This window comes from Megalops cyprinoides, chromosome 19 (assembly GCF_013368585.1).
Source record: "Megalops cyprinoides isolate fMegCyp1 chromosome 19, fMegCyp1.pri, whole genome shotgun sequence".
Classification (NCBI taxonomy): domain Eukaryota; kingdom Metazoa; phylum Chordata; class Actinopteri; order Elopiformes; family Megalopidae; genus Megalops; species Megalops cyprinoides.
The window spans coordinates 14,055,057-14,068,323 of NC_050601.1; the positions used below are offsets into that span (position 1 = coordinate 14,055,057).

General features: G+C 42.1%; 1 protein-coding gene across 2 annotated transcripts in view; it reads left to right on the top strand.

The window, feature by feature from the left end:
* The window catches only part of asic2 (acid-sensing (proton-gated) ion channel 2), a 222,208-nt gene that overhangs the window by 122,975 nt on the left and 85,966 nt on the right, over positions 1–13,267 (top strand). The window contains exon 1 of one of the 2 annotated variants that reach the window (XM_036552579.1): positions 10,535–11,425. The exons of the other annotated variant lie outside the window; for it this stretch is intronic. Coding sequence (XP_036408472.1) covers positions 10,733–11,425 — 693 coding nt within the window. The 5' untranslated portion in view covers positions 10,535–10,732. Of the gene's footprint in view, positions 1–10,534; positions 11,426–13,267 lie in introns of those variants that run through there. 2 annotated transcript variants of the gene reach the window in all.

Genomic DNA, 13,267 nt, shown 5'->3' on the forward strand with positions numbered 1-13,267 from the left:
AGGCTACCTAGTACCTGTAGTTAACTTACTATCTACCTAGATACTCTGTGACAGGAAAGACAGTTATGGTAAAGATGTAATTTACATTTTGAAAACAAAATAGACATAGCTAATGTAACATACCTAACAAATAGCTAAAAGTAGTCCTCAGTTTCAGTATAGAACATTCTTTTAGTGTGTGTGGGGAAAATATGCGTAGTCTAGGGTTAATCCAGTTATCATATCTATATAACTAAGGAAGATCAGTGAAACTAATGTGCTTGCAGAAACAGATGTTGTATGCTTGATCACGATGGCAAGATTGTCATAAAATGAACTAGAGTTGCGGATGCGTATTTACATTAACAGGAAAAAAACAAGTGATGGCAAATAATTGGAATTACAGTGTCACACATTTCAATTTTTTATACAAGATGTGGTCTTTACAGCTGCAATTTCTTAATGGGGTGAGGACCCCTTTGTTTATGTTTTTTGATTACTTGTATCCTCTGTGTGGTCCAGTAATTTTAATCCGTTCTTATCTTCCTAACACATTTGCATTGTAATGCTTCCCAGTATGCGCCTGCGGGGTCCTACACATGAGATCCATAATGCTAATATTGCACATGCTGATCGGTAACTTTTTATTGTAAATGGGGAGAAAAACACTGTCACACCCTAGGAGACAGTGGTAGATGCAAGTTGTTAATAGGCCCCTCTCTAATGTTGTCATATTGAGACATGCACAGCGTGCCAAATTCCTTCTGAGTGATGCCTGCACCCTCCACAGAGGATCAGGATGATTACCCCTGTGAATAATTATCTTTAATGAAAATGTTAATCACACAGTTAGAATCTTTGTGACAGTTCCTGCAAATTCTCAGAAATTGGGAGAAGCTGGACATCAGTGTCTATGTACCGTACGTATTTTTGAAAGTTGAGCAGACGTTGGTTTGACATATGCACAAATCTCACAAACCTAGCCTACAGCTGTCAATTAGATGCTGCGGTGGACAGCTGGAGCCCTATTACTGTGGCAGTGCTCCTGAGAGATGATGTCATGAGAGGAGGAAAAAAAAAAAAAACTGTGGGTCATAAGAGACCCCCCCCCCCCTTTGCAAGTGTAAGAGCAGCCTTTCAAAACTCCCTTAAGACAGCTGCTTGAAAAAAGAAAAAAAAATAGTTCACATACTCAGAATAGCTTGTTGTCATGACAAAATAGTCAAAATAGTCAGTCCTTCTCCTGTCATCACAGCCATCTAATGGTGGCAGTTAGGAGAGGATGTGCTCTGCCTGTCTATCTGCAGTTAACACGAGTCTGCCGTTACTCTGTGAGCTTGCTTCACTGGCTCAGTAGCTTCGGCATTGATTGCCATATGCGTGTACGGAGAGTGAAAGATTCTGCTTATTTTTTTCTACAAGGCAAGACATTAGCATATTTTTGTGGCTGTAGGAGAAAAGTGACAAGGATAAAACTGCTTTGCATTAGCCAAGCCAGTCGCATGCCGTTAGAATACAGTTGACAAATACTGTACATTGCATTATGTTCTTTAATTAAGACTTTTAAGTAGTTAATAAATACATTGTAAAATGGTTGCCTGGGTAATAAACATCAAGTTTAAGAGTGAGTGAAGTTGTTTGGAAGTCATTGTTTTGAAAAATGTACCTCTGCTACCTACATCTGTTAAAAACAAATTTATTTTGATATTTAGTATGTATCTGAGGGACTAATCCAAGCTGAGTGCTTGGGAGGTAAAGTGCCAGCCCCTCTCCCCTGCCGGATGGAGATCAAGGCTCTGCCCGCACTGCGGCAGCCCTGAGGGTCACTGGCATCTAAGCATGTGCCCTGTGTGTGTGTCTGAGAGCAGACAAAGAGCCACAGCAACCAATGTAGGTCAGGGAAAATGAGAGACGACATGTTTGTTTGGTGCGACTTTATAATGTGGCCAAAACTTATTCCTTAGGACTTAAGCTGTTTTTTGAATGTGATTTATGACAAGAATATGATATTTGTGTTGGCAGGGCTGAGGCAGCACTTTCCATGTTTTTGTCCTTGAAAGTAGACAGCTGAATGTATCATTGAACCTCACAAAACAGCTAAAAATGTGAAATGAAAATTTTTTATTTTCATTTAATCAAGCCAAAAACAGTCCCTTGAACTCAAAATGTTGGGTTAATATGCTACTGTACTGAATTCTTCCGAACAGCATGGTAAACATAATCAACCTCAATGCCTAATAATTCCCAAACAAACACAACCATTTCTGAAATGTTGGCTGTCTCTGAATAGACAAATTGGAAAAACAAAAGTTGGGGGTAGCAACATGTTACTTATAATTGAATGCTTCCTGGGCCATTTTCAACTCAGAATTAAACTGTGTTCTGTGAGGGTTTTTGTAAGGAAAGCTTTTTATTTTTACTTTCATTGCAAGTCTTACATTCTTTAAAGATGGTCAGCCCACACTGAAATGGAAACCTCTGCCTATTAATGCCAAGGAAATGCTGACAAGATACTTTGAAAAAATACTACAAGATAATGACAAGGTACCTTTTTCTTTATGTAACATTTCAGTAAATACCTTTATTAGTCTCTGTTGCTTGGAAGCATTGCTTACCCAGTGAACATTAAAAATTACCATAGATAAGAGTTCTGTGAGCCCATGGGCCTTGATCACTATATCAGTCAATATCTGTCACTGATTAAAGTGAAGTGGTTGTGCTTGTTTGTTCAATTATTTTCATTTAATCCCCCTTTTTAATAGAGATGAATAAACCATTGATTGTCTGTTCCCTTAAGTGCAATAAATTATACAACACTCAGTGCTTTAAACAAAGTGCCACGTAATTCCTCCTACCATTTCATCAAAGTTGTGATTACTGCTTTTAATGTAGGTTTTTTAAGCCTGAAGCTGTGAGTTTGTTTTTTTTTTTTGCACTGTTTTACCAGTGCCTTCAATGAACAGGTGGGAAAATTCCAGAAGCCACTACTGCCCTCTGGGAAATGAAGTCCAGATCTGGCTGCTGCTTACCTTTTTCAGATTTGTCATGGTTGAGTGTGTTTGCAGAAAAACCGTCTCACTGAAATTCAGGTCACGCCAGTCAGAGCTGCATCTTGCCCAGTCGTGTTTCGCTTGCTGTGCCCTGACGGATAACCTTTGTTATCTTATTAGAAGCTTGGTGACATACTCACTGAGCCAGTCCTCAATCTTTTGTTGTCCACAAGCACTGTCATGTCCCACCACTGAATGGTTGCAGCATTGTCAGGCTTTTTCTACAGATTACACCTTTGATTTAGAAAACAGGCAGTGAGTCCTGCAAACAAAAGAAGAAGAAAGAAAGGGAAAGGTGGATTTTTTGAAAGGATGATGCACTTCTTTCCTCACCTGTTCACTTGTTTGCCCAATTTTGCGAATCATCAAAGCGTTGCGATCACAGCATTAACCAATTTCTGAACAACAGAGACGTCTTCTGGGAGAGAGGATCAGGGTAATTAAAGCATCTGTTGAACAAGGGTTTGTTTCAAAAAGAGAGTCTGTCAAGAGTGTGCAAAAGAATATGGCTGTGGCTGCAGGCTGAGTCCAGAATGCCCATGTCCCTTCACACAGATCAGCACTGCATCATGCTTTCCCCCTGACTCCCCCCGATAAGCGCATATGGAATCGGAACAGTGGATCCCACTGCGAGAAACATTCCATTAACTGCATCTGCATGAGTGGCATAAAACGCTACAATTGCTGCTCCCTCACCAGAACACTTTATCTCCACCAATTGTCTGAATGTGGATTGGCACTAGGGGGGAAAAAAAAAGTCAGTCTACTAGTGATGGGAGAATGAGGCTGCGTGACCCCGGAATAAGTGGAGCCATCATGTTCTATCGATGACTCACCGCTTTGGACCAATCCAAGTTCTGACTGCTTTTAAGCAAGCTTTTTGCTTGTGTTTGTACTACGTAATGGATGATGAACAGGCTTAAAACTAGATGCATTGCAAAAACATAAGTGCATTTTTACTGCAGTACTGATAATTGTGAATCATAACTATGCATATTCCTCTTTCAGTGTTGTATATTCAGCAATATTAGCTACTTTACCTGTGAAAGTGTAGGATAGAAGTACTAATATAATTTAGATGCTGTATTAGTAATATATTTTGTTTTCTCAGAGGTCTGAAAGCTGTTTTCAAATGACAACAATCAAACCATATCTTTAGCATCACTGGCAATAAAGAAACTATAATTGACACTCTATGGCTTCTTTTTCAGTGATATTAATGATTTCATTCATGTAAATGAACTTTTATTCATTCATTTATTTTTTTCTGGTCCTCAGCTATAACCAACCAAAAGCTTAGATACTAAGGCTTTCACTATAGCAGGTGCTGTACTGTAAATAAATCAAATGTGTCCTTTATACTGCCGGTCTATGGCTCTCTGCCCCTATCTGCAGTCTCTGCAGTTTGTTGACAGCGCTCCAAGGGCCTCGTCTTCATGCATTCAGCTATTGGCCAAAGCAGTCTCTTGGCCTGAGCAGTAGACACTATCATTCTGAAGCGCTGGTACTATCTTTGAGACTAAGTGCCGGTGCCTCAGACAAGAGAAATCGCATTTAGAATGATTAGGTTGAGTGCCGCGCGTGCTTAGTTATCACATTCGCCCAACCATCAGTTACACTGGAAGCGGATTGTAATGGGGTGGAGCTTGGAATTGCACCCTGATGATTTTTCATCCTGTCTTGCAGGTAGCCAGCGGGTTTAAAAAAAAAAAAACACACATTAGCATTTATCTGAGTGTGCTAAATGTAGCAGTGCATGGTACGGACAGCTTACAGCAGCAATGGCTGTGCACACAGAGCTGTTTGGCACCCTCAGCTGGCCCTAGTGAGAGACATTATACGTACGAAGCTCCTTCCTCACTTATCTCCCTCTACTCAGCCTGCTGTATACAGCGTATCTAATTACTTTTACTCACTTGTTAATAATGTCTGTGTTTCTGAGTATTGAGATGCTTGCAACGGAGCCCAGTAGGATGACCCAGCCAATGCAGTTTGCTTTAGGGATTACGTTCACTCAGAGAGTGAGAACTTCACATTGCAGCCTCCATTACTTACTATACCCTGCCAGCCTGCTCTGAGAAATTACCGATACATCCATTCTCATGCTGCAGCCCCCATGCATATCTTTGTACAGCAGCAATGCCATCTTCCTTAAGTGCCACCTCCATTTTCAGTTTAACTCTCAGAGGATATCTGTTTTCTGGAGGGCTGCATACACAGGGTAATTTGCTTTGCTGCCTGATTCTTTTTTTCTGTCCCGTTGTCAGATGCTCAAAGTCTTGCACAGGTGACACACATTTTAGCTATGCTGGCTCCAGTCGTTTATACAATTAAGCATTAAAAAATGGATTGTGGTGTAAGTGAAATCAACATATGCTGGTGTGACCGTAAAATAGACTTATTGCAATGTAGTAAAGTTGTGGAAGACCATCCTGTAGTGTAATTTGAAGTTCTGTGTATTGTAATAAGAGTATTCTTTACAAGATCTCCATGATTTGGGGGCTTAATGAACTGATCTCATATGTATCTAATATGACACATGGGCAATTGTTTTACTGAGCTTTGTTTCAGTCTATACTCCATTTTTAATGTTGAGTGAAGACAAAGTATTGACTGTACTCAGAAGTAGGTGTGATGTTACCAGCAATAAATAAACTAAAATGTAAATGAGTGGAACCATCATAATCATGATACCAGTATAATTATTTACATGAGCCAGGTTTGAGCTTCTTCATATATCACAGTGGACATGAGTTCTTTGCCAGCATGAGCTTCCCCCTTTTATGCCAAGCATAAAACTGTTGAACATGTCCAAAAAGTTCAGCTTCAAGTCATTTGCCCACCTGACATGCCTCCAGTTACCATCCAGATGTAATTTTTAAGTTACCTCTTTTTGTGGCTTGCCAAGGCTTCTTCTTTGCAACCCTGCCTTGAATACAAGATTCATGCATGCAACTTTGAATGGTTCCCTTTGATGCTAACATGATGATGCCATTTCCTTTAGATTGCCTTTGGATTTATGGTTTCATCCCAAACTACTTTGCAGCAAAAGCTAGAAAGGTGTCAAGTTCCTGGCGAGGCTGTCACTGTTTCAGCAGCCTTGAGTTTTCTTGATAACACACACTGCAGTGGAAAGTTGTAGATACAGCCTTTTGTGAATTCTTTTATAGCCATCTCCCAGCACACATAAGTCACATAACTTACCTGCAGTCTCAAGAGAGCTCAGTGACCTTAACCATGATAATGTATGCTACTGATGGATGTCTTCTGTGTGTTGTTCACATAGTCACATAGGAAGCCTTTACCTCTGTATAGTTTCAGAATCTTCCATTGAACTTCCAAAAAAGAGAATCTTGGTGTAGATTTTATTCTGAAGATTAATTAAAGGTGTGTATAAATGTGACCCTCATTTTTCCTGGATGAAATCCATTTTCATTTTTAAACAATCTGCATTTTCTCTGTGCAGTGCTGTGAAGATTAAAATAGAACATATATAATATATAATGTATGTACATTTTTCATTTTTGTTTTTGTTTTTGTTCTTGTCTCTTTGGGATATGAATGAATCTGGAGGGCACTGTAATTGTTGCTGGATATTCCTTCATTAGCCTGTGCAACTAAAAACAGGAAACACACACACACACACACACACACACACGTGCGCACACACAGTGGGAGTGATTATGCAGCCTTCAACCTAAAATTTAGACTTATGGAATGACAACCCTCTCGTTTTTTTATTATAAACTTTCATGATTATTTCATGTCCAGCCATTGTTAATCACCCACGTCCGGCCATCAACATTCCATTGCGGGGTATTCATCACTGTGACAAATCGTCAGCGAGGATTCACCATTCTCCTTTGCCGCAAATACGCAATCCATCACCGTGATGTCTGAAGTAAAAGCCGCGCCATTCGTTTCAGCTGAAACGAAGCATTCCTCAAAGTGGCAAATCCTTCCTGTACACATTCCAGGCCATTTTTCTCCCAGACGTGTGCAATTGCAAAGAGATTAAAAAACTCATGAAACAGAAAAAAAATGTATCGATTGTTTGCCATTGGCAGCATCTTCATTCAAGCAATATATTTGAGTCTGAGCCTCTGTTATGTAGTTTTTCTTTTCACTTTCTCCATTCTTCTTTTTTATTTACACTGTGCTGTGGGTCTAGAAAAGGGGGTGGAACGTGATAGTTTTCCAGTGCAATAACCTTCAAAATTGTCACACTGTGTTGAAAATCAAGTCCTTTGTTTAACAATTGACTGGAACTGGCTAATACCTTCATCTTTGATATTGACTTAATTTGTATATTTATGACTTAACACTCCAGTCCATTTTATTACGGCAGTTACAGTATTCCGCGATGGCGGTCTGAGGGTATCTCTGTTTCATAATTCTACACCAGAGTGTCACTTCAGGGGTAAATCTGTTTGAAAGTGTTATCAACGCTACACAGGTTTTGACAAAATCAGGCAGGGAGAGCATTTGAGATGGAGATCACCTCTCATCTTTCTTGTGGTTTAAACAGCAGAACGATGTTGCATAATCTTACATTGTCAGTTGCTCTTACCTTCCATCATCCCGATTGGTAGTCACGTTAGCTAATTCAATATTTTTGTTGTTTTGATCCTTGTAGTGTTCTCCACGCACGGATGAATTTACTGCCCATATATATCATCTTCCTTCAGATCTTGCTGTTGGAGGATTGGCTTTGCTTTTTGTTCGGAGGGCAGGCTGTATTCCTGCATGCGCTTGTGTGTGAATGTGCATTCACTTTTTGTTCCAGTAGCTGGGCTGTTGGTGTGTCTAGGGACATGTGCGTTGTTGTGTGTGAACGTTGGCTTTTTAGTAGATAGCCTGCGTATATTAGGTTTGAAATAATTAGATGAACAGGCTGTCAAAAGCAATCATGTTAACCCCACGCTTAAGCATAGCAATAGCAATGAAATCACAACAAACATTGCGTCTTTCTCATTGGTTTAGAGTGGAGTTTTTTTTCCTGTATTCCAATAATGATAACTTGATGATGCAGTGATGACTTTATGGAGTGAAGTAAATCATTAAAAAAAAGGATGGGGAAAAACAGTGAGTTTCATTTGTGTGTGTGAAATGATGACTCATGGTAAATATTGCTCTACAGTCACAATGTTATTTTTTTTTATTTTATTTTTTTCGAAAGTCAATAAGTGGAAATGTTAGCCCATTTATCATACTCCATCAATGGCTTTCAGATCACTTGACACGAGCCAGTTATAAAATTCAAAATCACAGTGCACATTGCATGTGTGTGAGAAAACCCTCATAACCAGAGTAATGGTCTCCAGGTCATTAGTGCAGGTAAAAAAAATATATATAACTAGTTGAATCCCATTGGAAAGGCTACCATCTTTTAAATAACATCAGCCTCAAATATAAAATAATAACCTCTCGTATGAAGTATGCCAGCCTGTTTAATAAATTATTAAAAATGTTAATAAATAAATGAGTAGGCTGTTGTGATTGAGGTGTTAGATTTACATTTACTAATTGTCAAAAAATAAATGGAATATCAATGGATCGCAATGTTTTGGAATGAGGGAATATAGAGATGTAAAATATTTCTGTAGGTTGTCATTTAATGCTATCATGTCATTTAATGTTACCGTGTTTCAGTGCTCTTTCCTTTCTATCATACAGTATTAATTAAAAATGAATGTGGAGAGATTTCAAATGCCTCTCAGCTTTGCAGGTTCAGCAGCCAAACCTGGTGGGATTTATTGCTCTGGTCTGTTATGAAAATACTTAGGAATTCATTAATAGTTAAGAAAATCCTCTATGTCACACTAGATGGAAATAGTGACTTGGCCAAGTGGTGATTTCTTGATTATATGAGGACGGAGGAACTTTCTGCAGAAACTGCAGTGAAGGACTGAAGCTAAAGTCACTTGTGCTCTTTTCTGTGCTGGTGGGAGTGGGAGATGATGCAGAAAGGGACCGCTTTGGTGCTGTATGTCCAGGCTTAGTATGGAGTGCAAATGGACTAAGGCAGCAGATTGTGTCGGTCGTTTGTGCTTGATTTGTCCAGATCATTGCATCATTTCCTATCTTTTAGTCTCCCTCTCCTTTCCCTGTCCTCTGCCTACCCCTCTACCCCAGATCCCCCCTTCTTTCTCCCTCTCTCTCCTTCTGTCTTTCTCTATCTGTGGCAGCATCTCTGGTTCCCAGCTGCACAACCCAAATAATTTATGTAGCAAAAACTGACTGGAAATTAAAATGCTGAGAGCACAGTAACACTGAGCTGTGGGAAGGAGAGCGAGTGGAGGAGAGGGAGAGAGAGGGAGAGAGAGGGAGAGGGGTAGAAGGGGAGAGAGAGAGAGAGAGAGAGAGAGGGGAGAGAGAAAAATTCAGGGAAGAAACTGACAGCGCTACATGGTTCTTTCTGCCTCACACACTCGCTGCCCACGACGCACCAGCGCGTGGAGTTTCAGCAGATGAAACGGGGGGGGGGATTTTTCTGATGCTGAGCACATGGTACCGAGACAGACAGGCAGCAGAGCTCAGAGCAGAGGGAGCCCATGCAGGAGGAGAGCCACACAGGCTGACGAACGTTGGTGACGCGCTCCGCGGCAGGGAGGTGAAGGAGTGAGTGCGCAAGGTGGTGAGCGGGGGACTCCAGGAGGAGGGAGAGCTGGGGCCGGAGGTGGGGAGTTGGGGGGGGTGGGGTTTGGAGTGATAAAGAGGGGATATGAAGGCAAGTTTGATGGATTTGTTTTGGATATGCTGATATTTCGGTATTTTTAAAGCAAAGGGCAAAAAAAGGAAAGGAATAGTAGCCACGTGTGCATGTGAAATGTATCCTTTATTCCCACGAGGAGCGACTTCCCGTCACCCTTAGGAGAGGACACCGGCTTTTCCTCCAGGGGTTAGCAGGAAAGGAAGGGGGAGAGGGAGGGAGGGAGGGTGACAGATGGAGGGAGAGAGGGGGGGCTGGAGATCAGGAGTAGAAACTGTTATTGCGAAGAGCCGGCACTTGGAGAGACAGAAGAAGAAAGACGGGAGTCTGTGGAAGACAATTAGAGATGCGTGGGGGCTCTGGTTAGTGTCGGCATGGAAACGACTCAAGCTTCTCGCTGTCCTGCTGTCGGAGGCTGAGCGGGGCCGAGGTCTGGTGAGACCCAGCTAACCAGAGGTGCAGACGCAGCCTGCTGGAGGCGCCACGCGGAAGACGCTTTGAAAGATTCATCTCAAAGACTTCCCTGTTTCCCTTTGTTTTTTTTTTTCTTCCTTTCTTTTTAATTCCCCGCTCTGAGTTTTGTCTTAACGGCTTGGCTCATCTCTCCTCTGTTTTCATCTTTCTCTCCCCCCCCCCGTCACTGGAAGCCCAGGGCAGAGACAGCAGTGACAGGGGGTGTCCCTAGTGCGTTGCTGTGCATGGGTAATTGGGTTGGTTTGTTTTCTGCTGAATCAGACGAGCAAAGTTATACCACAGCAAGGAGCACAGATGGACTCGTGCGGAAAGAGGGAAAACAACAAGTTGCAAAAGATGAATTGGAGCTCTATCACCTAAATAATTGGAAACTTGGTGCTGCACTTCTTCTTTAAGGCAGCTGCTGAGGGGTTTGTGCCTGTTTGCACGTGCGCCTGTCGGTGTCTGTGTGTGTGTAAGCGCGCGACTCCTACAGCTGTGGATTAATCCCCTGGAGACTCTTTCACCCTGGAGCTTCATGTGGGCCTCAGACCTCCAGGCCAGGCTGGGGGATGACACCGTTTCCTCTGCACTAGGAGCGCTGTGGGCAGCCATGGCACTGGAAAGGCGCTGTCCCAAGCGGGGATCTCCCAGCGGCGCGCTGGCCAGGAGGAGGCGCCAGCAGGCGGCCCAGGGGGTGGGCAGGATCACGGTGGCCTTCGTGGCCAGGACACGCCTGCACGGGCTGAAGTACGTATGCTCACAGAGCGCCTCCCTCAGGCACCGAGCCTTCTGGCTGCTGGCGCTCTGCACCTCCCTGGGCCTGCTCCTCTCCTGGTCCTCCAACCGCTTCCTCTACTGGCTCTCCTTCCCCACCTACACCAAGGTGCACATGGAGTGGGCCAAGGAGCTGGCCTTCCCCGCCGTCACCATCTGCAACAACAACCCCATTCGCTTCTACAAGCTCACCAAGAGCGACGTGTACTTCGCTGGACACTGGCTGGGGCTCCTGCTGGCCAACCGGACCGCTCGGCCCGTCGTGTTGGACCTGCTGCAGGACGACCAGAGAGCCTGGTTCCGCAAGTTGTCTGACTTTCGCCTCTTTCTGCCCCCACGCAACTTTGAGGGCACCAATTTGGAGTTCATGGACAGGTTAAGCCACCAGCTGGACGACATGCTCCTCTCCTGCAAGTACCGGGGGGAGGTGTGTGGACCACAGAACTTCTCCTCTGTGAGTCTGAGCTTAATATCTCATCACTCTTTCTTTCTTTGTTTCCCTCCTTCTCTTTACTAGCAGGTGTCAGGGTGTTCTATGAGACAGTACAGTGGGACCCAGGGAAAGTATTGGGTTGGAAGTACTAAGAATTTATTTTGAAGCCTGGTAGGAGATGATGACCTGATATGTGCTTGGATACATTCAGCCCAACTCTTTTCCTGGTGACAATTTTCAGATACTGCTCTAGAAACCTGAAACCTGAAACCTTCTGAATATGTGAATGTTCAGAAAAAGTGAATATGGCTGTGTGTGTTTGCTTCTCTTTTACAGCTTGATCACTGAATACATACAAATAGAGCTGGTTGCTTGGCAGACTTTCTGAATTTACTGAAGTTGTTGAAACAGTTCCTTATCAAAAACTGGTGTGCCTTGCTCTGAAATCCTTATGTTTTGCCTAAGGTTTAGACCCTCTGATCTTTTCTTCCTGCTGGCTCCTGGTGCCTTGGTGACAATGCAAGATGGATTTCCCTCAGTAACAGAAAGACATTGAAGTGTACTGTCGTTGCTTCAGTTTTTTAGAGCTTACACTCTGAGCAAGTGTTGTTCGGGTCCCCTAAATCACTACCATGGCATGTAATTGTACTGTACCAAAGCTGAGGAACAGACAGCTTGCTCAGTACTAGCTGATTTAAGATGGCTCACAGAACCCTACCTGTTGCATTTCACCATCAAAAGCAATTTACAGGTACCGATGTCCTTTTCAGAATGTACACTGACAGATGGTCCTAATCAGTGAAGAGAATAGAGGTATCGAATGAGACCTTAATTTTCTCCTCATCAGCCTCACCAGATACTGTATCATTTTAAATCTGTCACAACAGACAATCTATGGTAAACATGTTTTAAAATGTGTTCTTTATCCTGAATATTTTTGCACAGAGCACGAAGAGACTGTTTCCAAACAATACATTTTATGGAAAAGAAATTATCTATGAACACCGTTTTTTCATTGTCTCATGTTTAAATTTTTTGTTTCTATTTAATCAAAGGTATGAATAAATATGGAGTGCCCTGTATACATTCAGTATGACTTTTTACCTGTATGACGTTTAACTGTGGAGCTATGTACCTGGGCCATTGCATTTTCTTTCAGTGCACATTAATGCTGCTACCATCTAACTGAAATGTTAAATACAAGTCTGTGTATAAGCTCTAGACTGGAGTAATAATCATAAGATGTTATTTTTGGCACCTTATTTTAAGTTATTACCGCTGTTGTGCTTGTGCTGCATGTGATATTTGCAGTGGGCTGGTGTTTGCTGAAACAGTAACTGCGTGATATATGAGTTCTAACTGCTGTGGCCAACATCTGTCAGTCATTGAACAATAGATTTCACAGCCTTCTGAGTTTCAAGGAATTTAAACATGGGTTAGGATTGCCAGGGCAGCCTTTTAATATAGCTAATGTCCACGCCTTTCATAACACATTGTTCAGGAAAACCAAAGTATTACTTTGATTCAGTTTCAGTAGTTTCAGTTAATTCAAATTCTGTATTTGTCTGTTAGTTAAGCTTTAAAAATGTCATAAATTGAAAGCATTGGAACAAACAAATTCCTGTGAAAAATTTGCTGAGTTAAAATGAGGATATGATGAAGACATTGTTTCTTCTGCCATCAAACTATTACAATTCAGGAATTTCCTTTGCAGTGGCTGGCCATCTGTGTCATTTGCTTGATAAAAATGGACAACTTTCATTAGATTTAGGTGACGTTCAATTAACCAGGACAAGCACAGTAATGATCGAGTCATCAGTCTCTTGTAACTCCTGGTCTCCTGGCCAGAACAAGCTTCATCGT